Source organism: Python bivittatus, unplaced genomic scaffold (assembly GCF_059951505.1).
Source record: "Python bivittatus isolate LINGU-HERP-01145 unplaced genomic scaffold, Pbiv_v1 ctg000340_np1212, whole genome shotgun sequence".
Classification (NCBI taxonomy): domain Eukaryota; kingdom Metazoa; phylum Chordata; class Lepidosauria; order Squamata; family Pythonidae; genus Python; species Python bivittatus.
The window spans coordinates 30,454,817-30,481,134 of NW_028277056.1; the positions used below are offsets into that span (position 1 = coordinate 30,454,817).

The 26,318-nt window shown below is 39.7% G+C and overlaps 1 protein-coding gene and 1 long non-coding RNA gene across 3 annotated transcripts; one reads left to right on the forward strand and one right to left on the reverse strand.

Annotated features, from left to right (window-relative positions):
* Positions 1-57: 57 nt before the first annotated feature.
* Positions 58-24,694, forward strand: LOC148216069 (uncharacterized). Of its 2 annotated transcripts, none has more exons than XR_015796127.1 (3): positions 58-201; positions 5,187-5,276; positions 24,180-24,694. It is a non-coding gene; the product is annotated as an uncharacterized LOC148216069 (long non-coding RNA). The 2 variants fall into 2 exon arrangements; XR_015796126.1 differs by lacking the exon at positions 24,180-24,694 and adding an exon at positions 13,258-13,391.
* Positions 1,868-17,374, reverse strand: CPOX (coproporphyrinogen oxidase). Its single transcript, XM_088140783.1, has 7 exons — positions 16,807-17,374; positions 13,603-13,746; positions 12,968-13,078; positions 12,133-12,274; positions 10,909-11,127; positions 7,278-7,382; positions 1,868-4,619 (listed from the first exon to the last, which is right to left on the reverse strand). The coding sequence occupies exons 1-7, from the start codon at positions 17,294-17,296 to the stop codon at positions 4,532-4,534; spliced, it is 1,299 nt and encodes a 432-aa protein (XP_087996909.1). The 5' UTR covers positions 17,297-17,374; the 3' UTR covers positions 1,868-4,531.
* Positions 24,695-26,318: the final 1,624 nt, after the last annotated feature.

Genomic DNA, 26,318 nt, shown 5'->3' on the forward strand with positions numbered 1-26,318 from the left:
CAAAACCGAGATAACCAGCAAAGGAAAGCAAAAAGACAGTTAACCAGCAAAGGAAAACAGCGAGAGCGAACCAGCCGGCAGGATTCTGCTTCTCCCCACGTGCAGACCCCCGAGCAACCCGACGCCGGGTGGGTGAGCGCGGCCGTTGGAGGAGAGGCAGCCGCGGTCTGGAACGAAAAAAACGCCCATAACTTCCGAAAGGTATTTTCCTAAATGCGGGCTTTTCAATCCGAGTATTAACCACCAGCGGATGAATGAAAAGTCCTTGCTGTCGAGGGAGAGGCTATGGCAGCTGAGCGCCCCTCGGCTAGGTAGAGATTATGGGAGCTGGTCAGCCCGAGGTTCGGCTCTTGATTTACTGATACAGAAGTGTAAGCAACCGATTAGGAGTATTTGGTTTCGATTAAGTGGATTTCCTTTGCCGGCTTTGTGCTAGCACTAGCAAGAAAACAAAGCGATGACCTCAAGCCAAAATTTTTAAGAGTTTAGGGGGTCTTGAAAAAGCACCTTCCGTGCCTGAACTGAATTCCAGATGCCACGCAGGCTTCCTAATGCCCCCAATTTCCTAACAGGTTACACTTGCAATGGCTAAGAGCGGGGTTCTTAGACCCTGAGATACTGTGTCGCCCTAAAATGATACAGTACATTGGGTGGCTCCCCATGGATAACACGAAGGATTTCTTTGGGGCCGGGAACACTCATAGGTCTGAGCCTGGCGACCATGCTCGAAGCAACGCATACCAAATTTGGGGGACCTCCTGCTAAGTTCAGAGCCGTCCGAAGTTTGAGAAGCCCCGAGCAGCAGTATTAGGAGCCTAATTCAGCTTCAATTTCACCCCTCGCCCTGGAGCTTCTTGGATGACTTGGGACCAATCTCTGTCTCTGATCCCCACCCACTCCCCTAGATTGATCTTAGGAGGAAAAACGAGGGGAGAACCCACCTTCCCTACCTTGAACAAAGAAACCAGGGCTATTAGCATAATTTGCAATTTTGACTACTGGGAAATGCCCCAAATTAGTTTCTGGCTTTGCTGGTTTTTTTGAAAAATCACACCCAGGCTTCTTACAGAAGCCAGTCTCCTGCCCCTGTTTTTTGCCTGGCTGGGAGGCTGTGAAGTTTGCCAATGGTGAGAAACAAATGGGAACAAGGCAAGGTAAACAAAACTTTGGGTTGTCAGAGCTGGGAGCGCACCATTTTCTTTACCCCTAAATGCCAGGTGAAGCCTAGTCCTGTATATAATGCAGTCTCTAAAACACATCTTCAAACCAGGTCAATGGTACAAACCTCATGGCTACCGTAAGAGACCTCATTTTTGGACATCCTTGCTCATCCCCCATTCTTTGTTTTGTCTGTTCTGCCTGATGGAGACCTCTGAAAAGCGTGGATGCTTGCAGTCATTTGGGCCCCAAGTAATTGATTTTATGAATGGTATGAGGTAGAACTGAACCCAAGATTTTGTTTATACAACAGCCAAGATATTTAAACCTTGCCTCTTATTTGCTGTGTTTATAGTGCCATATTAGTTACAGAATCATTAGAGAGTTGGAAGGGCCACTAAGTCTAGCTGTTTGGTGCAGGAATATACCCAAAACCATCTCTAGCAGAAGGGTGTCCTAGCCACTATTTGAATGCATCCAACAAAGGGAGCATGTTATCCTCCTGCAATCGATTCCCCTCTCAAATTGATATAACGGTTAGGATTTTTCTCCCCTAACTTTTACACAGCATCGGTCATTCTCTAAAATTATTATTTTGTGGCCTGAACTCTAGGATGGTAAGAGTTAAATTCCTGAACATAAACTGAAACGTTTTATCAGAAATCTCTGCACTCCAATGCTTGAAAGAAAAATGCCACATAGATGTGTTTGTAGATCCAAGTCCTTTATTTGGTTGTGGTTTTACAAGAGAGAAGAAATAAAGATCCCACTGACAAAAAGAACATATCAATAGCATATTGTGACAGTACAGAATACATTTTCAATTTTGCAAAAATCCAGGAGAAAAATAAAAGCACAAATTGAGGAAATCCTTATTCTTTTCAAAGCCAATGCACAATGTTTTAAAATACTGCTGCAAATCTGAGGTCATTTAGTGCCTCCTGCATGTTTATTAGCAGCACCCTTGGAACATGGTGCTGGAAAAAGCATGTCAAAATAAGGAACATCTTCAGAATACTAGCCAAGTCTGGGAATTTGCCAATTATAAAAGTATTCTCTACAATATGGTTTCTCAACCCTGGCAACTTTAAGATGGGTGGACTTCAGCTCCCAGAATTCCCCAGCCAGCCTTGCTGGCTGGGGAATTCTGGAAATTGAAGTCCACCCATCTTAAAGTTGCCAAGGTTGAGGAACCCTGCTCTACAATACAGCTTGAGATACCTGTTTATCTGTACTGTAGTCCTAGATTTCTCCATTTTCTGCACCAATAAGCACTGAGGAAAGTTTAAAGATGCACACAAATAATCAAGAAATAAACAGTATGAAAAAGTTGGTTTCACTTTATGAAAACTTCCATTTTCTGAAGCTGATAAAACTGAAAACAAAAGACCCATACATGTTTATACAAATGCCTCATCATTTTCAACAGGGTGCATTTCCATTTAATGAGCATAGAAGTATAACATTCCATTAGATAAGTATGTTTAAAAATATACAGTTTAATGTATATTGCAAATGTATTGCTACTCTTAGAGATGTTACTGAAATTTCCTAGAAATACTCATGGTTTTCTCCCTTCTGTTTGTGTCTGATAATGCCAAAGATCTACAGTATGTAGTGGACAAAACCAAAAGAGCTTCTCAAAGGGTGGCCGGGGGGGGGGGGCAAGGACTTGACCACAGCTCCTCTAAGTCTGTTTTGTTAAACCTCAAGGGCAGTTTGCCACAACCACTATGGATTGCCTGTCGTTCCAGAAGCCAGAATATATTGAACCTGCTGCAGTTATTTGGATGTAGTCATTCCTTCTAAGCTGAGACACCAAAATCTTTCTTAAATGTTGTGTTGTTTTTCACTTTTATTATTCTTTGTCAATATACAAAACACTAAGTTGTTCCTAGGCACAGTGGTTTGGATTCAGAGATATCTTTCAGAAACATGAGCATCTTCATCTCCTCATCCTAATGCAGCCCATATCATCTTAAGCAGCCTAGAAAGGACACAGAGGACTTGCTGAGAAGTAATCTGGTTAGTCCAGCTGTGAATGCAGTTTTTTTTCATTTTTCTAGATCTAAACCACTGTTAATATACTACAGCTTGCAATTCCATCCAGTACTACTGAAAACCCTTTTTATTGGCTTGGTTTCAAGAAAGCATGCATAGGATTAGCTGGGGACTTAAGTCCTTGCTTACAACAATGTAAAACATTGGCCCAAATTAAGCACCAGTGATCTCTGTTCCTGCAGAAGCTTGTTTCTGTCCCAAGGGACATTCTTTCCCATTACTTATTTAATCCTGGAAGACTGAAAACTTTAATTTGGACTATCCAGTATATAGTGTACTGAAGGAAATATTTCTCTGTGACTGTCTCAGCAAAGATTGTACGTTTGCACATGTATGTGCAGATATTTTATATACTATTGATTATAACCAGTGTGGCAATGAGCACCTCTTATAGGAACTTTACCTCATCCCAAGCATGTTTCACAAAAGACAAGAGAATATGTGAGAAAAGAACTACTAACCTGAGATACACCACCTTATACTTTTCCTGAATTTAAGCTCCAGTGTGTTCAACTATTCAAACATTATGGTTTACACTTCTACGAATCTACATTTATAAAAATTAGTTCTACAGAAATGTAATTGTTTCATTAAAAACTCACTCTGTACCAGGTACTGTGCATATGCAAAGGTAGGAACTTGGGACCCTGATAAAGGCTGTGCTGCATTTCATCTGCAGTCAAGGTGTGGATAGTTACAGGGAAAGTTTTGCGAGGAGGAACAATGCTATCAAGATGATTATCCACTTATTCTGTATTTTTTTTTTACCATAATTGATAGTAGCCAATGCAGACATTTCTCTGCAATTTAACAAATTATCACAAGTCAAATGGAGCAGCATTTTAGTTTCAAGTTACATGAATCACTGTCCTGGAAACTGGTTTGGCAAGGAGTCAAAAACACTGCAGGCAACTTAAGGCTAAATTGGGCTAAAGCCTTTTGTCAACATTTGTTCCTACTGTGGAAAGTAAGAGTATAGAAATCCCTGAAACAGAGGCATGGAGTCTATACCTCAGTACCTTGCAGCACTTCAGTCTATGCTGATTACATTTTGAGTGCAGCGCCTCTTGCCTTAATGTGATTTTCACCCAGACCTTTACAGTCACACTAATACAAATGATCAACAAGAATCTACAAAGGAGCAATATGTAGTTCTAAGAGAGCATTTACATACCATAGAATCTAATACAATTCCTAAGGCATGAGGTGAGAGAATAGGTAAACATTCTTTACTGCCACGCAGGGCCAGGTGGATGAGAGTGGGTAGCAAAGCAAGTCCTTTCCTCATTGCTAAACATGGTCGGCATTCTGATCACTGCACCCAGTCTTTGGGATGGCGCAAAACTTCTAGGATTTCTGCTTCCTTGGAATTCTCTGGCGGTGAATGCATATATTCCCACCTGAAAAGTGGGCATGTACAAAACGGCTGTTAGTTCTTTTTCCCTCATACAGTATTTACAACGTAAAATTTTAACATCCAAAGCAAAAAAATATGATCTGTTCATTTCACACTTATCTTATTGCACATTTACCACCATTAACATTATAAAGCCTACCCAATAAAAGTCTGCTTTGCAAAGGAATGGATTTACTTTGCGTTTGGTTCTCTAAAATATCAACATAATTTCTAGAGCAAACTGATCCTTAAAATTGGAATCAGGTGAAAAAAAAAAATGGGTGGAGTCCATAGTGGGAGGCAAGAAAGGAAATAGCCTTATTCAGGATTATACACTTACTCAGGAATTGCTTCCAACCTCCTGAGATGGGGAAATATTGGGTTTATTAAAAAGTGTTCATAAGTAAAAATATTGTCTGCTCTCAACTTATCAGGGGACAGAATTTTAACTACCTGCAGACAGTAGCATTGCAACTTCCAAGTATATACAAACCTAGCAGCAAGCCCAGCTTAACCATGGATCAATCTGTCCCTCCTCCCCGCATCTAAGGACTTTTATATTGTTTTCCAGGAATTCTGCTTCAAGGTACCTGACATAAACCAAGAATGAAAATTGCTTCTGCAGCTGAGATTGAAAGAGAAGGTAGAGCAGCCTATGCAGGTAAGACAGGAATAGGGAATTTCTAGAATGTCCCTTTTTCATATATGTCTCTTGAATATTCTCCAACTTGCCCCCAACATATTTCACTGCCCTCTATTATTCAGCAAGAGTAGTAGCTTCTCTCAGGAACCACACAACATTTACGCTTGATATATGAATGTGTGCAAGCTACTGGCTACAAGCCCTTAAAACCAATTGAGGTTTGCACAAGTAGTGAGACAGACATGGTAAAAGTCAGCTGTTAATGCTGTCAAATATTCAGTGGTAGTATCAGAGCTGACAATAACCAGATATAGGATTCCATGGAACTTCTTACAGAGGATATTTGCAACATAATTAACCAAACCCATTCATGTAATTCCCAATAGTAAGCATGGAGGGTTATTATCAGTCACTGGAAAAAAGTGAGCTTGGATAAGGCATGCAGAATAGAAAAACTCCTACCTGGTGGTCTCCCTCCCTCCCTCCCTCCCTTCCCTCCTCAGTTTTTCCAGTAACATAATGCTTTTTTTATTGTTTCCTGTTATATTCTATCATCTCCTTTGTCTCTCTGGTCTTGCCATACAGTGACTTATTTATTTATTTACTTATAGGACTTATATGGCCGCCTATCTCATATAATGACTCTAGGTGGATCATAACAATCCATAAAAACATAGCTAAAAACAAAAGTATCCTGCCCGCCCCCCAGGTGCCAGCTCAATTCCCATCCTAGCCCAATGCCTGGGGGAAGAGCCAGGTCTTCATGGCCCTCCGGAAGGCTAAAAGGGTAGGGATCTCTTGGATCTCAGGTGGGAGGCTGTTCCAAAGAGCTGGAGGGGCTACGGAGAAGGCACGTCTGCAAGGTCCCATCAGGGGCAACATTTAAGGGAGGAGACCTGGAGTTTGCCCGCCTTTATCTAACCTACTAGGACAGGCAGATACCCTCAGGGAGAGGTGGTCCCACAAGTAACCTGGCCCTGTGCCATGTACAGCTTTAAGGTGATAACCAGCACCTTGAATTGCACCCAGAAAAAAACTGGGAGCCAGTGCAGCTCACGCAGCAGTGATATTACTTGGGTGAACTGTGGGGCACTCAAAACTGCATGTGCCGCTGAATTCTGAACCAGTTGCAGCTTCCAGATGGGCAGCCCCACATAGAGAACATTGCAGCAATCCAAATGGGAAGTGACTAAGGCATGAGTGACTTGGTTCACACATCACACTATGCCATAATGTGGACTGCTTGTTCGAAGACAAAACAGTATGTGAGCTCAGCCATTATGGTTTATCAACCATGATTTATAAGTTATTGTTATCTTTAAGCCAGGCCAATATGGCTTGTCCAACCAACTCCATCTGAGAATAAGGTGAACTCAGACCATAGCTGACATTGGTTTCAGAATCACCTAATAACCCTTACGTCACAGCCACTAAAAAGAGTTGTTCAGCTCTACCACAGCTGTTCTTCTTTTCTTTTGCCATTAAGTTTGTGTTGCAATTAGCAATATATACTGCTTTCTTTTCTAATAAATATTCAATTAACTCCTATCCAGCAAAAGAGAACAGCAGGCAGGTTCATTTGCAGAATTAATGCCTCTGCTGTTTTGATCATTGGCATATACCTGTCATTGTTATGGATTTTATGATAGGGCTTTATAATTTTTATGTTGATTACTGTATGGCTTTATTGAAGTTTTTGACTGAGCTCCCTAGAGGTGGGCAGAATCTAGCTGTATATAAGCGTTGTAAGTAACGAAATTGACTAACACGAGCATTTCCCCCATCACTTGGTGCTCATTTAGTCCCACTAATCTAAAAACTGGTTTCTAGTCTTTCTAGTCATCTCTCATCAAGTACTACTCATCACATGAAAGTGACAGTATGTATATAAAACCAGGTCAAGAGGATGACTTTAAGCCTACTGTAATTATAACTCGTCTTCTTTTTAAAAAGACCAGTTTATTTTTTAACAAAAACTACCCCAAAAATCTGTTTTGCTACTTGCAATTATGATCTTACCTGGCAGTGAGTGGCAGAGACATAAGAATACTTTCAATCCTCGACCCTGGTGTTGCAAGGCCAAATTTTGTGCCTCTGTCATACACAAGATTGAATTCCACATACCTGTTGAAGAATACAAAAAAAAAAAAGCATTCCTCTGGTGTCCTTAAATGGCACTATTTTTCTGACTTTGCTAACCACTGAGAAAGGCAAAGGGCAATACAGCACACTGCAATTTAATTACTGATCCTGCTCAGCCTTTACTCTGGCTTTCAACATTTCCCAAAACATTATTTACGTACTTCAGAGACAACTATTAAAACACACATACAAAATCCTGAGTGGTTGAACTGGGTGCTCAATACTAGATTTCCATGGCTGCACAGAATCTTGAAACACACATTAATGAACTGCCACCATAAAGAGAGTGTTTAGAAAGGTTTTTTTTTCCACTCAGTTCCTTGGCTAACAAACAAAAAAGCATCACTGAGACCTACCTCAGCATTTGTACAGCAATAATGGCTCAAATAGCATCTTCCTGAAAGTATGGGGAGAACAGAGAAACTTATTTTGCAAAATGAGGAGAGAAGAGAGGCAGCAGAAAGAAGAGAGAGGAAGAAATAGGAGGTAGAGAGGTGTTTGGAACTACCGCCAATTGCACACTGTGTGCGATTGGAGCACTGCTTGCTGCTGATATAGCTGAGACACTTCCAGGGGACATATGAAGTGAGCTCAGTGAGCAAGCAAACAGGATTTGGCAGGGGAGGAGCTTTCCCATGTCAGAGGAAGAACACAGAAATAGAGGAAACTGCTCTTGTGATGCTGCAGTGGACTGCCATGCTTGTTTGCTTCCCCAAGACAACAAGAACTATTCGTGCTATAAGTGCAGGCTGACTGCCCTACTGGAAGAGAAGGCAAAGGGGCTACAGGCAAAAGTACCCACCCCTGCCCCCACCCCCCAAACTCATCAAAGATGGAGAATTCTTAAATTAGACAAAAGGAGATTCTGCAGAGGGATAACAGCACCAAAACGACTCCCAGAAGAGAGAAAAAGCCATGAGGAAGGAATGTGACCCAAAGGCCCACACCTGTCAAAAAAAGCTTTTATGTTCTGGAGCTGCAGAACAGATTCCAAAACCTCACCAGTTATGCTATTTCTGGAGCCCTGGATGAAGAGCAGCGACCATAAACCTCAGAGAATTTTACAGGTTCTGCAAAAGGAAAGATCTCTGCCTTGAAGAAGAGAAAATGACAACTAGTCATGATTTGAACTCCTGGCAAGATGGTGGTGTTCTCTCATCCGAACACGGAAGAATATGTTTGGAAGGCACCTTACAAACCTGATTCAGAGGCCTTTAAAATAAATTCTGTAGATGAGGGAGAAGGCAGTGTGATGTCAAGGATTGAGACTGGAAGAGGCATGCAGGTAGTGCAGGTTTCCAATCATAACTATATAAATATAGGAGGGAATAGGTCAAGCTATGTGATGTAAAGATTTTAGTCTCTATGGGGAACAGACAGAAAGAATCAGAAGTCTTAATGCAGAAAGACAAATATGACTTAGTAGGCGTTACTGCAACCTGGTGGGATGAAATGTGATTAACTTGCAAGAATTGAAGGGTATAACTCATTCAAAAGGAAAAGGCCAGACAAAAAGGGAGGAAGAGTGTCATTATATGCAAGGGAAGTGCACACATGTATTGAAATACAGGAATTTGAGCATTAGAGCCTATTCAAGAGCATTTAGATAGAAATACAAGGAATGGGAAGCAACAAAGATATTATTGTGAGGGTGTGACACAGACAACCAAACTAGGCAGAAGATTTGGATAATATCCTCCTGGCCCATATTTCATAACTTTCAAGGAAGACAGACTTACTAATAATGAGAGATTTCAACTATCCAGACATCTGTTGGAAAAACCAACTTGGCCAAGACTGCAAGGTTTCAAAAACTCCTCAGTGTTGCTGACTATATTTTCCAGAAGACTGCAGAAGAGCCAAGGGGGTTAACTCTTCTAGACCTGATCCTAACCAATTGGAAAGTGTTCATTGAAGACATAAAAGTAGTGGAAACTTTGGGAAGAAATGACCACATCGTCTTAGAGTTCCAGATACTACTGAAAGAGAAATTGGAACATAATTGTACATCAACATTAGATTTTGGGAGGCCCAGTTTCAACAAGCTCAGAGAAGTACAGTATTAGGTGGGATATCATAGACAAAAAATTTTGGATAAAGATTATGCAGGAGGGGAGACAACTAAAACTGGAAATACAATTGCATGCAAGTTGAATGAGAAAAAGTGAGGCAAAAAGGATCTGGAATATCTTGGTGGATCACAAATTTCACAGTTTTTTAGAGCAACCTTTCCCAAGTTCCAGAATTCCCTTGCTAGCCCACAAATCTGAAGGTATGCCCAGGTTGGGAAAGACTACCTTACAGAAACAAGCATATTTTCAATAAGATTTAAACAATTACAATTTCTGTAGTATTTTTAAAAAACTAGAAATGGCAGATCTTTACATTAAATAAAATGAAAGAAATCAAAGGGACCGCGGAGAGGATATTGAAAGGGCAAACTATTGTATATAAACAGAGAACAAACCCCACTCCCTTCTAGCAGTGAAGATGTTAATTAGTTGGGTAATAAAATGTCTGCAAGAAAACAACCAAGCTCAGAGAACCCCAAGGACTCTACAGTTCAACCCTGAGCTACATATATTCTCTTCTAATTAGAAATTGATATTTGTCATAAAGTTGAGAATCCTCAACTTAAAATTTGGGGAGGAGATAAAGAAGTGGTGGTAGAAATAGGGATAATAAGATACTGTGTTTTATTTGTGCAATTTTGACCTGTGAAGTTTTCTGCCAAATTAGTTCCTGCTTTATTGTTTTTTGCCTCAGCTCTGGTTATCTATGGAAAGACCAAGTATGACAAGATAGAGCAACTGTTTCAGGGAATGCAATGGGTGATAGTTACTTCATTTCAAAATCCTCATTCTTATCTTTCAGACCAGCTATAATAGATGACAGTGGGTGGAGGTGGGGCTACAACAGTTAGATCCCACATGGTTTATCAGAAGACACAAAAGATCCCATTTTAAAAAAATAAAAGCTCAATTCACAAAGATAGAATTCTATTCCATCTAAATAAAACTGGTCACATCAACAATTGCCATATCATCAGAAGAAGACACTAAGCTTGCAATTAGTGAATAGTTCCAACACTCAAAATTAAAATAGTGAAATAAAGCTATTTGGAAACAGCAGAAACCTTAAATTATGCTGTTAACTGGAATGGGCCAACCAACATATATTTTGACAGCATTAAAAGAACTTTAGGAGCTTTCAGACTCTTTCCAAAATCACATTAAAGTGTTAGTGCTTAATTCAAAGTGTTCTGTAATACTTATTCTTGGAAATAAAAGGCAAGGTGCATGTGTATGGCAATAATTAGATCTGAGTCTTCCAAAAGCCATAGTAGCTAGGGAATCTGGGTTTTAAAGTTCAACACATTTCAAAAAACTAAGCCAGGAAAGTGTGGGCTAAAGAAAGAGCCAAAATATTTGGATTAGTGGTCCCAAACGGTGTATCAATTGAGGGCCCAATCTTCCATCCTGATACCCAGAAGGTCTCTCTTACTCACCTCCCCCTACGGATCTGCTGCCATAACTTTTCTTTTGGTGAGAATATGTCCCGGGAGTGTTTCTTCACAATGGGAATGTAACAAGGCACAATGGCTTTGGCACAACTCTGCACAAACTGAAAAACTTCTTCTTTTGAAGGCGAGTCCAAGTCATCAAAGAAGATGCCTCCTATTCCCCGCCGTTCTCCACGGTGCTTGATGTAAAAATATTCATCACACCTGTTAACACCAACCGTGCTGGTTATGAGGGTAACATAAATATAGAAGTCTAAAACACTGAGTCAATATATGAAAAAATAACCTAGTGTAACCAAGGGACTGCTTTGCTGTCGAAAGTAAACATAATATATTGCCATACAGAAAATATTGCTATATATTCTAAAACTATTTTAAAAGCAGAAAGATCTGTAACTACTTTCCTAGGGTAGGAAGAAGAGAGGCCTATTAATTTCAAGAGCTGAACATACATTTAGTTTCACCAGTTGCCTGAATGAAAACAAACTACTAGTTACAGTGGACATTTAAGTAAAGCTCTTCAAATGAGGAACACATTTTAAAATATCATTTATAGAAAGTCACAGATTGAACTCCAAATACTTTTCTTAATGAAAGTTAAAACTGTTCAACAAAGCCAATGATTCAGAAAAGAACTAGGAACAATAACCTCAAAAACTCAGTGATCATTATTTTCTATCCAACTTGGCCTTCAGTGAAGCATCCAGTGGTTTATTGATCTGCTTCTTGTCAATGATTCCTCTGCTACTAGATTTTTTTTGTCCCCTGACTTCTTTTTCTTCCCAACTTTTCTGCTGAGAGAAAAAGAAGTCTTCCTTCTCACTCCATAGAAAGCAAACAAGCAAACTGTTAGTGGAGAAAAAAACTGCGTGGTTCTTCAAAATCAATTCTCTCTAGTCTTATCCCACCAAGTATGGAAAGAAATTGGATTAAAGGACAGTGGATGAGTACAAGTAAGTTGATGGTATGGTAGGAAGTTGAATGGAGGATAGAAGTATTTCTGGAAGTATGTCTGGATGGAACTTGGGTGTGCCAGAGTCCCCTCCCCTCTCTTTCCTTTCTCCTTTAGCCCTGAGCTAGCCAAAAAACTCTACACCAATTTTTATTTATTTATTTACTGCTAATACATGTAGGAGACACAGAAGATATTTTCTGACAACTCTTCTGACAAACATTCAGAAAAAAATCTGATATGAAATTCCCACATACCATTTTTTAAACTTAGGATATAACTCAGGATTATGCTGATCACAGGCATCCTTCAGAGTTTTATGAAAATGAATAGCATCTTCTTTATTCAAGTAAGTTGGTGTAAGGTCTGTTCCACCACCAAACCACCAATGTTTAGTACCTAAGAAAATAGAAAAGAACCATCATTTCTTTCTATTGTTCTTTGTAGCTACTCTTATAGTATAAGAATCATATCCATTTAGTTACAACTCATCTATAATGCAGAAAAAGGGCTATTATGATCTTAAGGATTTACAGTAATTATATCTGCTTAACTTAAGAGACGCATTACATGCATCATTACATATCTTAATATATTAGCCTTCTTCAGGTTTAGAGATTAATGTCATGAAAAGTCAAACAAGCACAGCATGCATAAAAAAAATTGGTTGCCAGTTCTGTCTCTTGGACACAAAATTTATCTCTCTGCAAAAAATTATCTGTTAAGAAAATAAGACCTTAATTATATAGTCTTGTGTTCAACAACCACTTCCGTAAGATTTTTTCAACAGGACTAGCCGTTCTGGAATTTGTATGTGAAAAATCCCTAATTACAGAGGTTCATTTAAATTTGTCAGGTTATTGTTGAACCATGAAGCTCCTCCTTTCCAAAGTCTGTCTCCGTTATTCTTACCATGTCGGGGGTATCTGCAGACTCTCACTGTGTTCATCAAAATGACATCAGCAGCATCAAGCTGCAAGCTCAGAGCCATCTGAGCACGCGTGCAATGTCACAGTACACAGAAAAGAAGAGGACTTGCACACTTCTCCCTCACATAATTTATATAATTCTGGGTCAAGGTATAACTCTTACCATCTGCATCTTCAATTTCAAAGTATCTGTAATTGAAGTGTATAGTGGGAACGTAAGGATTCTTTGGATGAATGACAGAGCTCACTCCCATAGCACAAAAAGGCAATTTTCCTAAACAGCAATGAAGAAAGGTGTCTTAGTCAATGGTGAAAACATAAGCCCAGAGTCGCTGGGAGTCAGGCAGCATATAAATGTTGTGATGATGATGATGCATTTCAAAAACAAATTAAAAACAAAACAACATTATAAGCTTTCTAAATATCCTTTCAACTCTGCATCTTACATTCCAGAAGCACCTCTGGATCTGCAACATCTTAGAGATTTTACAAGAAAGAAGTTAATGGGTCTCACTATTCAGAATCCACAGGGTCTAGAAAAGAACTGTGATAACCTCATATTTTTGTGCCAAGATTTTTGCTATGGTCCTCATTAACTGGAAGAACATCACACTGGGCTCAGTGGGGTTGACTTTGATACTGGTATGCAGAGAACTATTTAAATCTGAAGAATACGTTGCATAGTGGACTTGTGGCTGGCCACTGTGGGAAGTTGGATGATGGATTAGATTCACTTTTTGTTTAACCCAACAAAACTGTTATTAGATTCTTTAGCAGATTTTATGTATGAAGCCTCACCGCTTTTGGTCTTCAGAGTTTTCCCCCTGCTTCTCATCTGCTGAGCTGCTTCCTCAGAAAGATGTCCAAAAACAACTGAAACATTGACACCAGCCTTCTCAAAGATATCACCATCTTGAAGTACACAGCTGATGCCTCCCCCACCTGTTAAATAAAGGAACCAGCAATTACTTCAACTGCCAAGTGATTTACAAATCTTAGAATAATATTTTCAAACTATGGGGCTGTTCATATAGCTATCTAGGATCCTTTGTTTCTGAGTGCAGGCAATTCAGAAGCATGGTTTTTGCCAGGAGTAGTAACTGAATTAAAGAAGGATCAAATTCTGTTACTCTTTATTACAATCTCCCAGCAACTGATTTTAGAAGGCTACTGATGGATTACATTTGCCACTATCTGTGGCAATACCTGGTTTATTTGGTCAGAACCAACATCACTTTTTTCGTTGCTTCTTTGGGGGAAAATGAAGTATAGATGAAAATCTCACTGCCACAACCCCAAAATGATAAATGTAGAGATCAGACATACTCTGCTCAGCTCTTTTCCTAGTAGTGTAGCATCTGAGGCATAAGACGGGTTATAAATTATATTCTGTCTCTTAATTACTCAAAGGACCAGATGTTTACAAGTAATTAAATTTTTATTTAACTATAACACCGTATGAGCTAGTACCTTGAGAGATATTATTTCCTTTTTGTGATACAGTATTCCTTGCTTATATACAGAATAATTTACTTTCTCCCCAAAGTCTACCATTATTATTTTGTTTGATTATCTCTTTTTCCCTTCCTTTCCCTTTTTCACTTTATCAACTGTCTCTTCTCTCCATATTCTCTTAAAGTACCTATTTAACCCTTTACTTGCATTTCATCATGCTGTCCCTAACTTTCGTCTGTAATTCAACACTGAGTGAGAAGGCAGATAAAAGTTCTAATAATCATTTTATAGATCAAGGTATGTCATGTCTGTAATAGATATTAATAAGGTTAAAGGAGTCTATGTATTTAACTTCTACTACTTCATACAGAAATAGGCACAGATAAGAGTATTTCTATTATGTCTTCAAACTAGAGCAGGACTATAGAATGAAATTCAAATATTCAGTCCCCTTTTGTAGCTTCAGCAATAATCAATATGGGTAAGAATAAATATACAGTCACTTTCAGCCACCTTCCTCCCCAAATCTTTCAGCTTAGATATGACAGAGCTTCTTGAAAAGAAAAGAAACAAAAAGTCATTACTCCAGTATCTGTTAAGTTAAGGCTTAAGTGGGACTTGCCTTTCTTATCTTTTTACCTCCTACACTCTGTATCAGTCCCATAAAGCCTTCCCATGAAATGAGAAATCCCTCATCAGTTATTTTGTTTCAAAAATGGTCCCAAGTTGGCAACATTCATTTTCATGAGCTTTCTACTCCTGTACACAGTACTTGTTTGTAAGTCTGACATCATTCCAAAATAGTGAAGAATGAAATAAATATGAATAACTGAAAAATATGTGAAGCATAATATTCCAGGAAAAAAAGTACCAAAGTCAGCAATAAAAACTGGTAGGCATTAAAGCTGTACTTTTTCTTTTTCTTTCTATCCTCTTGAGTCAGTTTTTTACTCCTGGCAATTGCCTGGATGAGTCCCTGCAGTTTTCTTGGTAAGCTTTCAGAACTGGTTTGCCGTTGCCTCCTTCCTAGGGCTGAGAAAGAGTGACTGGCCCAAGGTCACCCAGCTGGCTTCGTGCCTAAGGCGGGACTAGAACTCATGGTCCCCTGGGTTCTAGCCTGGTGTCTTAACCACTACACCAAACTGGCTCACTAAAGCTGTGTATTAAAAGAGACAAAATTATATTTTTTAAAAAATACTGGACATAATTTTGTTGATCAAACACATACTTTTTAAATGCCCATCAGGAATGCTTAAGTAATAGCAATGGGACCTTCCTGAACTATGACATATCACTGGTCCCTTTATTCATCTGTAAAAAGGTAGGGGAAGAATACCTTTTAACAAAGGATTACCTGAATGGCCACCATCTTGGAGATCTTAACATCCCCTTCCTCTGAAAACACCTGCTTTTTAACAATACAAACTAAATATATAGTTATATTCTTCCATTTAAACCTTTTAGCCCCAGTCAGAATGTGGTAATTCCATAACACACACAATCAAACAAGACCCTGCTGCAAATTTTTGTATTATAGATGCATGTACACACAAATCCATGTAGAGCCAGTATGGTGTAGTGGTTGAGGTGATGGACTAGGGCCTGGGAGATCCAGCTTCAAATCTACCTTCAGTCATGAATTTTCACTGGGTGACTTTGAGCCAATTGATCTCTCCAGCCCACCCTATCTCCCAAGTTGTTGTGGAGAAGAACTGGAAGAAGGAGTTCCATGTATACACCCTGAGCTCCGGAAGGTAGGAGATGAACCTGACAAATTAATTACATCAGTCTAGATTTAATCCCTTTATATAGTTTAAAGGAAGAATGCTTTCCCATTGAGCTGGGCTCTATGAGACATTCCATGTAGTTTTCTTAGCAACAATACAGAAAGATTCTGGTAGTACCTTTTCTGACAAAAAAAAAAATTGAAAGGCATAAACGTTTGTGAGCTGCAGCTCACTTATGCCTCTTAAATTAAATTTGTTAGTTGTAAAGGTGCTACCAAAATCTTTCTGATTTTTTGGCACCATAGACCAACATGGCTGTCCCCCTTCAAAATACAGAAATGTTTTGTTGCTACCTTCTTACAAGGCTTTTTAAAAAAAACCTGTAGTCTTTAGCTGGATCAGCTGAAGTAGGCTGGGCGTTCCCACGACCCAGCTGGGTAATACATATTTTGCATTCCTGAATATCCTCTAAAAAGCTTTTACTACCCTCCAAGTCCTTAGCCCTTTTGGCACCTATCTTTTGGTCATGCAGAATCTTGGACATTTTCATTCTGCTTGCTTGCTGCAAACATTTTTCTAAATAAACGAGGCCCTTGAGCTGTTTATTGCCATCTCGAGCATCCTAAGGGCCAAATGAGAACCCCACTCTATTCGGTGAGACTTGTGCGGAAGTAAAGAGGCCAGATCTAGCCAAACTCGGTCCCACGAGTACGCCCGCAGGCAGGGCAACTACTCCAGATTAGCTGCACCCTGCAGAGGTGTGAGCGCGCGGACCCCGAGGGAGGAACGCGTCCCCACTCTACCCCGGAATTCGGGTCACCTTCCTTCCTTTCCCAGCGGTCCACGGTGAAAGCAGCGCCGCGGTCGACCTGGGCCAGCGCGTTGCACACCTGGCTCTGCGTCTCCATGATGAGCAGCTCCATGCGACTTCGCATGTCCCCGCGGCGGTCCCGCAGCTCGCGCAGCCCGCTCACCGGGGGAGCCATGAAGCTCTCGCATAGCCGTGCCAGATCCTCCTCCTCCTCCTTTCCCCACGGCTTTCCCGGTTGCTGCTGCTGCTGCCGCCACTGCCGAGGCTGCTCCTTCATCTCCGCCCGCCGCACCAGGCCCAGTCCGGTCAGCACCGCCGTGGCTCCCGCGGTCCAGGCGAACACCGATCGCTGCCACCGGCCTGAATCACCCCGGCGGGAAGAGCGGCCCGAGGGCGATTCCAAGGCGCCGGAACAGAACATCCTGGAGCAGCGTGGCCCAGACTGGAGCCTGAAACCCCGGGCGCCCAGTAGGCGAGCCCCGCACAGCAGAAGGGACATGACAGCGAGCGCCCCGTTCCCTCAGCAGCCGTCCGTGTCCGCGTCGCGGCCAAGCCAGGAAGGATCGCTGCGCACGCCCCTTCGGCGGCAGGCCAGGAGGAGGAGGGGAATGCGGAGCAATAGCTCTTGGGAAGTATAGTTTCAGTGGCAATCGCGCCCATCGCTAACATTACATGTGGACTACAACTCCCAGCAGCGCCCATGGGCGAAATGGGCGTAGAAGCCAGAAAACATTTCGCTTTTACATACTTGGAGCGTGGGACTGAGGAAGAGAGGAAGGTTGTGCGTGGGGCCAGCCGTGCTGCTTAGAAATTAACGCCGCTTTACGTTTTACCGGGGGCTGGCCAAATCCCATTTTATTCAGCGGCATGTGACTCGTCATTAAAAGTGCTTAAGCTTATCTTACGGGACCTAGTTGTAGCAAATAGAAGAGTACAATGTATTTACTAATTGTCCCCCCCACACACACACACGTCATGTATGGTAGTTGTGCAATAGTGCTTTGACTCAGAGTTACATGAGACCGAACAAATATTTGGAAAAGAGCGTTTAATCCCGCTCGAGGGACAAACAACCACCTCCTCCGGATACAGGAGGACTCAAAAGTTTGCTTTTGAGTTTTGTTACTCCTCGGAAGGGCAAGGATTTCCTTACAGTAGAAAACATTACAGCTTCTATCCCTTCCCCTTTTTTCTTACTCACTCGCCCTGGGCATACATTATGGTGCATTGGCATGATACAGAAAAACGCACGCAAACACCACCCTGCGCTTGGTATCTCCCACAGCAGGAGGGCGAGGGACAAAACGACCAGCCCTCTCACCTACGCGCTTCACGCTATAAACTGGGGTGCAAAAGGGCCAAGGGGCTGCATGGAGCGGCATCTGTAACAAGCCACAATGATATCAAAAGAACCACCCAGTGTTGTATCATTGCATCAATGGTGCAATAATGTAATGATGTCAGCCTTGTGAGGTAGACAGACAGGAAGCACGGCCAGATGAGCTATTTCTCCTTTATTGTAAGGTTACATTAACAGAAACTTGCAAGTCTGAAAGTACATTTCTCCCTCTGCACTCCCCTTTATGGCCCAAGAAACTAGGGAGGGTCCCTTTAGAGCTGCTTGCCCCGCCCATATTCCTGCTGCAGGCTAAGTTGCCTTTTATCTGACCATTCCCTTGGCTGGGTTTCTTCTCCCTGTCTCCCAAGGTCATTCCCATATGCCATTACAAATGATACCTCTGATGCAAGTAGGTAAGTTGCATTATTTGCATGATAATGTCATGATACACATCATCATCTCCTCATCCTTGTGCCCGCCCCCACTTCCCCTCCCCCATGGAAGCCCATAGCTGCATGACATCCTCTTTGTGGCCCTGAGAGGGTAGAGACAAAACGGTGGGCATCTTTTTGAATGGGGCTGGATTTACACATCACAATATACCATAAACTTGAAAACCATCATGTTTTATTTTAGTATGATATAGGAGTAAATAAGCAGGCAAAGGCAGTGGCTGCTTCTCTTTTAAGTTGTAATTATTTTTTCTAGTTGGGATAGCTGAGTAACCAGTTCAACAATAGAGAGGGGCTTCTTGTGTATTTGTTTATCCTACCCCATTACAGTAGTTGAATTAATAAATCATGCTAAACTAAAATACAGCCTTTTGGTTTTAACTTAGGGTATGACAAGCAATTAATAATAATGTATGATTCAACCAGTCATGGTTTAAGATGCAAATCACATAAGCGAAAGCTTTTTGAGCTTTGCCTTTAAATCAGGAGTTCTGATTTCAGGGGGTTGATGAACTTGGATGAAAAAAACCAACAACTTTATTTTCACTAACCTCTACTTGAAATTTAGTTTCTCATTCAATAATGTTTATAGGCAACAAAAAAAATTGTGCCTCTAGACCCCAAAAATGTTAACTTCAATAAATCTCACTATTTAAAATTGTTAAGCCCTACAAAAAGGTATTATTATTAATTTAATGGATTAATAAAGAACATACAGTACTGTGCAAAATTTTTAGGCAGATGTGAAAAAATGCTGTAAAGTAAGAATGCTTTCAAAAATAGATATTGTAATTGTTTATGTTTATCAACTGACAAAATGCAAAGTGAGAGAACAGAAGAAAAATCTAAATCAAATATTTAGTGTGACTACTCTTGGGCTTCAAACCAGCATCAATTCTTACACTTGCACACTTTGTACACTTGCACAAAGTCAGGGATCTTGTAGGATTAGAGTCAGGTGTATGACTAACCAATGATACCAAGCAGGTGCTAATGATCATCAATTTCATATGTAGGTTGAAACACAGTCATTAACTGAAATAGAAACAGCTATGTAGGAGGCTAAAAACTGGGTGGGGAACAGCCAAACTCTGCTACTAAGGTGAGGTTGTGGAAAATAGTTTCAGGTCACAGGTCATACACCATGGCAAGACCGAGCACAGCATCAAGACACAAGGTAGTTATACTGCATCAGCAAGGTCTCTCCAAGGCAAAAATTTCAGATCAGACTGGGGTTTCAAGATGTGCTGTTCAAGCTCTTTTGAAGAAGCACAAAGAAATGGGCAACGTTAAAGACTGTAGACACAGTGGTCAGCCAAGGAAACTTAATGCAGCAGATGGAAGATGCATCATGCTTACTTCCCTTTGACATCGGAAGATGTCCAACAGCGCCATCAGCACAGAACTGGTGGAAACCAGTGGGACCCAGGTACACCCATCTACTCTCTGGAGAAGTCTGGCCAGAAGTGGTCTTCATGGAAGAATTGTGGCCAAAAAGCCATACCTCCAACGTGGAAACAAGGCTAAGCGACTCAACTATGCACAAAAACATAGGAATTGGGGTGCAGAAAAATGGCAGCAGGTGCTCTGGACTGATGAGTCAAAATTTGAAATCTTCGGCTGTAGCAGGAGGCAGTTTGTTCACCGAAGAGCTGGAGAGCGGTACAATAATGAGTGTCTGCAGGCAACAGTGAAGCATGGTGGAGGTTCCTTGCAAGTTGGGGCTGCATTTCTGCAAATGGAGTTGGAGATTTGGTCAGGATCAATGGTGTCCTCAATGCTGAGAAATACAGGCAGATACTTATCCATCATGCCATACCATCAGGGAAGTGTGTGATTGGCCTCAAATTTATTCTGCAGCAGGACAATGACCCCAAACATATAGCCAATGTCATTAAGAACTATCTTCAGCATAAAGAAGAACAAGGAGTCCTGGAAGTGATGGTTTGTCCCCCACAGAGCCCTGATCTCAACATCATCAAGTCTGTCTGGGATTACATGAAGAGACAGAAGGATTTGAGGCAGCCTACATCCACAGGAGATCTGTGGTTAGTTCTTCAAGATGTTTGAAACAACCTACCTACCAAGTTCCTTCAAAAACTGTGTGCAAGTATACCTAGAAGAATTGATGCTGTTTTGAAGGCAAAGGGTGGTCACACCAAATTTTGATTTGATTTGGATTTCTCTTCTGTTTGCTCACTTTGCATTTTGTAAATTGATAAACAATTACAATATATATTTTTGAAAGCATTCTTACTTTACAGCATTTTTTCACACCTGCCTAAAACTTTTGCGCAGTACTGTATATTGTTACATTTTATATTTCTTAGATTTCAATATTTTGAGCATAATTAGTTTCCTTTGTAATACAATTTATATCTATGTCTTATTTTGCATTTAAATATATTTTTCTGAGAAGAAGGTTCATAAATTTCACCAAACTGTCTAAGGGGTTCATAGCAGAAAAAGGTTAAGAACATTTGCTCTAAACAATTGTCTGGACACAATTGACCTTTTTAAACTGCACAGAAAAATGAGAGAGGGAAGGGGGAATAGGAGAGGAAAGAATAAGAGATTGCTATTCACTGTTTACATTTGACTATCTCTGCTCATCAATGCCCTTTTTCTCTTACAAAATAAATACGGCAATGTTAAACACCAAAAGTAACAAGGCAAAAAAGAAATCATTGCAACTAATATCTTTGCCTAGTGGGAGGTATGCTTATAGATTTCTAATTTTAATAGTTTTTACAGCCATTTGGAAAGTTGATAGTACAATTTTTTGTACGCCTATTGCAAAGCAAGGCTAAATTCCTATTGTCATTCAGAATGAATAAAAACACTTAATAGCACTTAGGTGACGTTCAAGGATACTGAAATAGGTTGATCTGATTAAAATAAGAGTTCTAATTACTATTATCTTTATCATTCAAAACCATAATTAATTTTAAAAATTACCTTGATTTCAGGTCAGAGTTAAGATGCTTACAGTTTTCACTCCTGCTTGAAAAAGCATGGAAATGGCTGCTCCAATTTTGCACTACATAAGCTTTGTAAAGCCCTTGTACAATTTCATATATTGTCTTGGTTTTACAAATTAGGCTTCTTGTCCATTTGTCACTGAATTCAAAATGGATGTATCTATGCAGGCATTCAATTCACTCAGCTTTCCCAAGTACTTGATTCTTCTGGTGAATGTATCCATGATGCATCCCTTAAGGCCATTGTGATTCTTTACTACAGTGTACCCATTGTAGTAAATTTCAGGCAGTAATTCAACAATCTGTATACAATTATGTCCCACAGAAAACATCTGATAGATTTTCAGTAATACCGTATTTATTACAATTACAGTTGTTGTTCAGTCGTTTAGTAGTGTCCAACTCTTCGTGACCCCATGAACCATACCGCGCCAGGCCTTCCTGTCCTTCACTGCCTCCCTGAGTATGCTCAGTTTCATGCTCATTGCCTCAGTGATGCTATCTAACCATCTCATCCTCTGCTGTCCCCTTCTCCTTTTGCCTTCAGTTACAATTATGGTAATACCATATTACTTTTATCTGTAGTTAAGGTACATTAGCATTGTGACCGTATGCTAATCTTTTTCTTGTGGGTGGAGACTATTTAGCCATTGTGATGTTGCCCATTTGGAAGGAATCCTTTGTGAGTTTCAGTTGATGCTATCTTCTTGAGGAAAAACTGATCAAGGAGTCCCAGTCAATCTGCAGAAATGAGAAATAGCCCTTTTGCCAAATATTAGAAACATTTACATCCTGGACTAAAGGTTTTTTAAAACTTGCATCCTGCTCTTCTACTTCTCCACTGTTGACATCTTTTCTCAGCAAGAGGACAGTCCCTGACTGATGATCAATGCTGCCATAATATATACTAGTGTAGATTTTCATAGCCAGTATCTGTTGGACAGTGTTGGGCTTCAGGGTTTAGTGACCATGGTCTAGATAGAGAACAGATTTCCTAATGTTTCATCAGCAACGGTGGCTGGCATCTTCAAAGGCAAGCTGGTGTGCTACATACCTGTGGTCTGTGTAGCAGACAGCCTTTCTTCTGAAGATGCCAGTCACAATAGCTAGTGAAACATCAGGAAATCTGTTCTCTAAACCATGGTCACTAAACCCTGAAGCCCAACATTGCCCAATGCTGCATAACTTCTGCATATGAGAAGCACTTCAAAAAAGCAGTGAATAGGGCCTGGTTGAAAACTAAATTTCATTTCCTTTAACATTTAAACTTAATTCAAATTAAATGCTGTTACAGTATATAATCACACCCCCATCATATGAATACTAAATTTTCATTTCTTCCATATTAAAAAGTACAATTTGGTAACAACTTTTAGAATCTTTGAAGAACATAGGGTTTAGGTTGTGTCCTTCTTTAATATTGGAAACATTGCTCTCTAATTGTTATGGGATGGTGATATTATGATATGACTGCCTGCCAGTCATTTCTCAAAGAACAGAAGTCTATGGAGAGCCATGGTATGAAACTTGAGAATGTACAAGACTGCCCACTTCTAGTTATTCCATTAGAAAATGATTGAAAAGAAAACTAAATTAACTGTTTCTAAATCTAAGCTAAAAAAACTAAATTTGTTGTGAGTTGCCTAGAATAATTATATGAGATAGGTGGTCTTATAAGTCCTGTAACATAATAAAATAAAATATTACCTTAACCTTATCTAGGAAATTTGAAGTACCCAAACCTCAGATTATTTAAAGGATTCACTGGCAGCTATTTTTATCCAACTGCTGTGAAAGTTCAGAAGAAATAGAATGGTGCAAGCATACTTATTTATATTTGTATTTATTTATTTTAAAATTGGGTATATTACAGTAATTAAAGAGGTTTGATTCTGATGGTATCATTTTGATGTCAGAGATCTGCATGATTAGAAATTCTTTTCTAAATTATTAATTTTCTAAATTATTAATTTGTGCCTGAACTCTTTATAAAAAATATACCAAGGAGTAAGCATTCCAAGATAAATGTACTTGGCAGCTCAATATATTGGTACAAATAATAATTTTCTGGCCCCTTGTCCCTGATAGATGAGGCTTATTTACAAAAAGGAATGTTGGAATGACTGCCCAGCATTTTTGTTGTGTGTGTTTTTTTTTATTACTAGAGGTTTTGCTCAGGTATCTAGGAATTCTAATTCCAGATATTGGGCCAAATAAAAGGCAAAATTGGTCATCAATGTGCTCTGCATCATCTTACAGTGCTACAGGAACTGATCAATGGAGATGGAGCTGATCGATATTTCAAAATGTTACAAGAAAATATAAAATATGCTTTTAATAGCAAGGGATGAACTCCAACATGTTATGTGTCCATTTCTACTTCTGCAGTTGGAATTGAGATGGAAGACTACCAGGGGTGTAAGCTTGACTGGGAAGTTAAAAAAAAAAACCCAGCAACAAACCAACCAGAAGAAAGCAATGGCAATTCATTTCCATGCTGTTGCCAAGAAAACTAACTGGATGTGCTAACAAAGTCACCAGGTATTGAGCTTGATGCAAAGTAGACTTTTTTCCTCCCTAACTTTCCCTACATTCTCTAACTTATTCCAGAAAGATGGGGACCATCCGGAACAGATTTGGAGAGGAAATCACCTCCTGCCCAATCCATGGATGGCAAAGGCTCTGTAAGCAGGAGAAATGACTGGACATCAATCAAAGAAAGCATCAGGTATGTCCATGGTTCAATGCATACATCACACTAAAGGCCAAACCTAGCAAATCATACAATGGTTTAGTAAGTGTGATCCCAGCTTTTACACATTTTGTTCAGTAGATTATATAGACAACTTTAAAATGTGTTCTTAGCCCATTATATATTGGAAAACTGCCCCTCATGTCTCTCTTTCCTATGCAAGCCACGCACGTGGAAGTCTTAGAAAGGATTCTATCATGACTTCTATTTCTTTGGGAACATATATTAAATTCAGACAATTGTGAATCTGCAGAATAGCTTTCAGGAGAGACATTATTACTGCATGTGATTATTCTGAGAATTAACTTTTCAAATCTGATTTTCAGTGACCCTACCTAAATAGTTGGTAATATTTTTTTACATAATGTTTTTAAAATAACTATATAACACATGATATGTACCTTTGGGTGGACTGCATCAGTGTCAAATGTCAAGGTGAATGAAAATGTTTTTAGCGAGCACTACTACTACTGGTGGTGGTGATGTTGATATCTAGATTTTGGCATTTCATTAATGGTGCAAAGCACATAAAAAGGTTTTACTCAATGGATTTACTACAGTCCTTACTACAGCATTTAGACCATATTATGAAGCAAGTTATAATATGAGGGCTGGAGAAAGTCATTTGCAGATAAGAATCTGGTCTCATCAGTAAACCATTGCTTTTATTCATCTTCTAAAGTATTACAAAGAACCAATGAGGGCAAAAGATACAGTGTTCTCTTTTACCCAACCTCTATTCCTAGCCTGTTTCAAATTACATCTGTCAAGAACCTATATGATTCCAGCTTTATATCCAGCCCATAAACTTAGTGAGCCACTTACTAGCCAAGTTTAGCTAAGATACAGCTTGTTTTAACCATGCCCATGTTCACCCAACATACTAAGTCAAAAATAAACAAACTGCATTTTGGTTTAATCCCCAGTCATCAGGTCTGACCTCTAGCTTTTTGTATGAGGTTGCCAATCTATTGCTACAGTTTTGCATCCCTCTATAAACTGTGTTCTACGCAAACACTAAGTGAACTGAATTCCTTAAATTTTCAGCCAGTTATTCTAGAAAAAAATCAGTAGAGGGCATCACACAACTGTTCTTCAACTTCTTGTCTATAGCAATAGTTTGCTAATAAGGATGTATTTACAACAAAGCCTGGGGTTGCTATCATCCTTTTGTAAGATTATAATAACTGAAAATCAAATAATACTGTACCATATTCAAGAAAATTAGATACTTGTTTCTGAAGAAGGAGAGGCCAAATACATGTGTTAAACCCAAGCAGTCAAATAATACTTTATCCTAAATGTGGCGGCTGAAATAAATTAAAACCTATGTTAATGTTTTGTTTGCTTTTTGTTTGTCATATTTTGTTTGCTTTTAATGACTATTGTATCTTCACAATTATGAAAGGCAAATGAATGCTGTTTTAATTCTTACATCTGAATTTTAAATAAAATGTACCTATTCTGGATTGCATTATTAAAATGTTCTCCTTTGCTTGTTGCTAAATAAATTATAGTTGCAGTCCACCTAAAGTATGGATATTAGTCTCAAGAACACAAAAGTGATAATCTTTTAATCTTTATAATTGAATGGCATTACCTTTTTGTTTTTTGATCATACTAGTCTACCACTGATTTTCCCAACCTTCTCTTAAGAGGGTTATGCATAATGGTAAGACATGCAATACAATTTGTTCTCTATGCCTGAACAAATACAGTGCAATTTTCATACTGGAGATTGTAATATCTTCTGGTGGTCACCCTGATGGATAACACATCAATGTGGGCAATGAAAAAGGCCTTCTGTGTGCAGCATCCATAATCTTGAAAAAATAGTTAGGAAGAGTCCAGGGAAATGGGGTGATTCTACTGTAATAAAGATGGAAATGTTAGTGCTATCTGCCAGAAAATCTAAGTTCCAGACCTTCTGCTTAAATTTTGCTAAGGTTTTATTGAGGCCTAGGATAAGTAAGGCTGGTTATGACAAACCACAATAT

Excerpts from the sequence above, each read along its gene's own strand:
- CPOX (XM_088140783.1), bottom strand. The coding sequence starts at position 17,296 with ATGTCCCTTCTGCTGTGCGGGGCTCGCCTACTGGGCGCCCGGGGTTTC. Across the intron at positions 7,383-10,908 it reads CAGCAGATCCGTAGGGGGAG|GTATGTGGAATTCAATCTTG; the intron begins GTGAGTAAGAGA and ends ATTCTTCAACAG. Across the intron at positions 4,620-7,277 it reads TCTCTGCCACTCACTGCCAG|GTGGGAATATATGCATTCAC; the intron begins GTAAGATCATAA and ends CCCACTTTTCAG.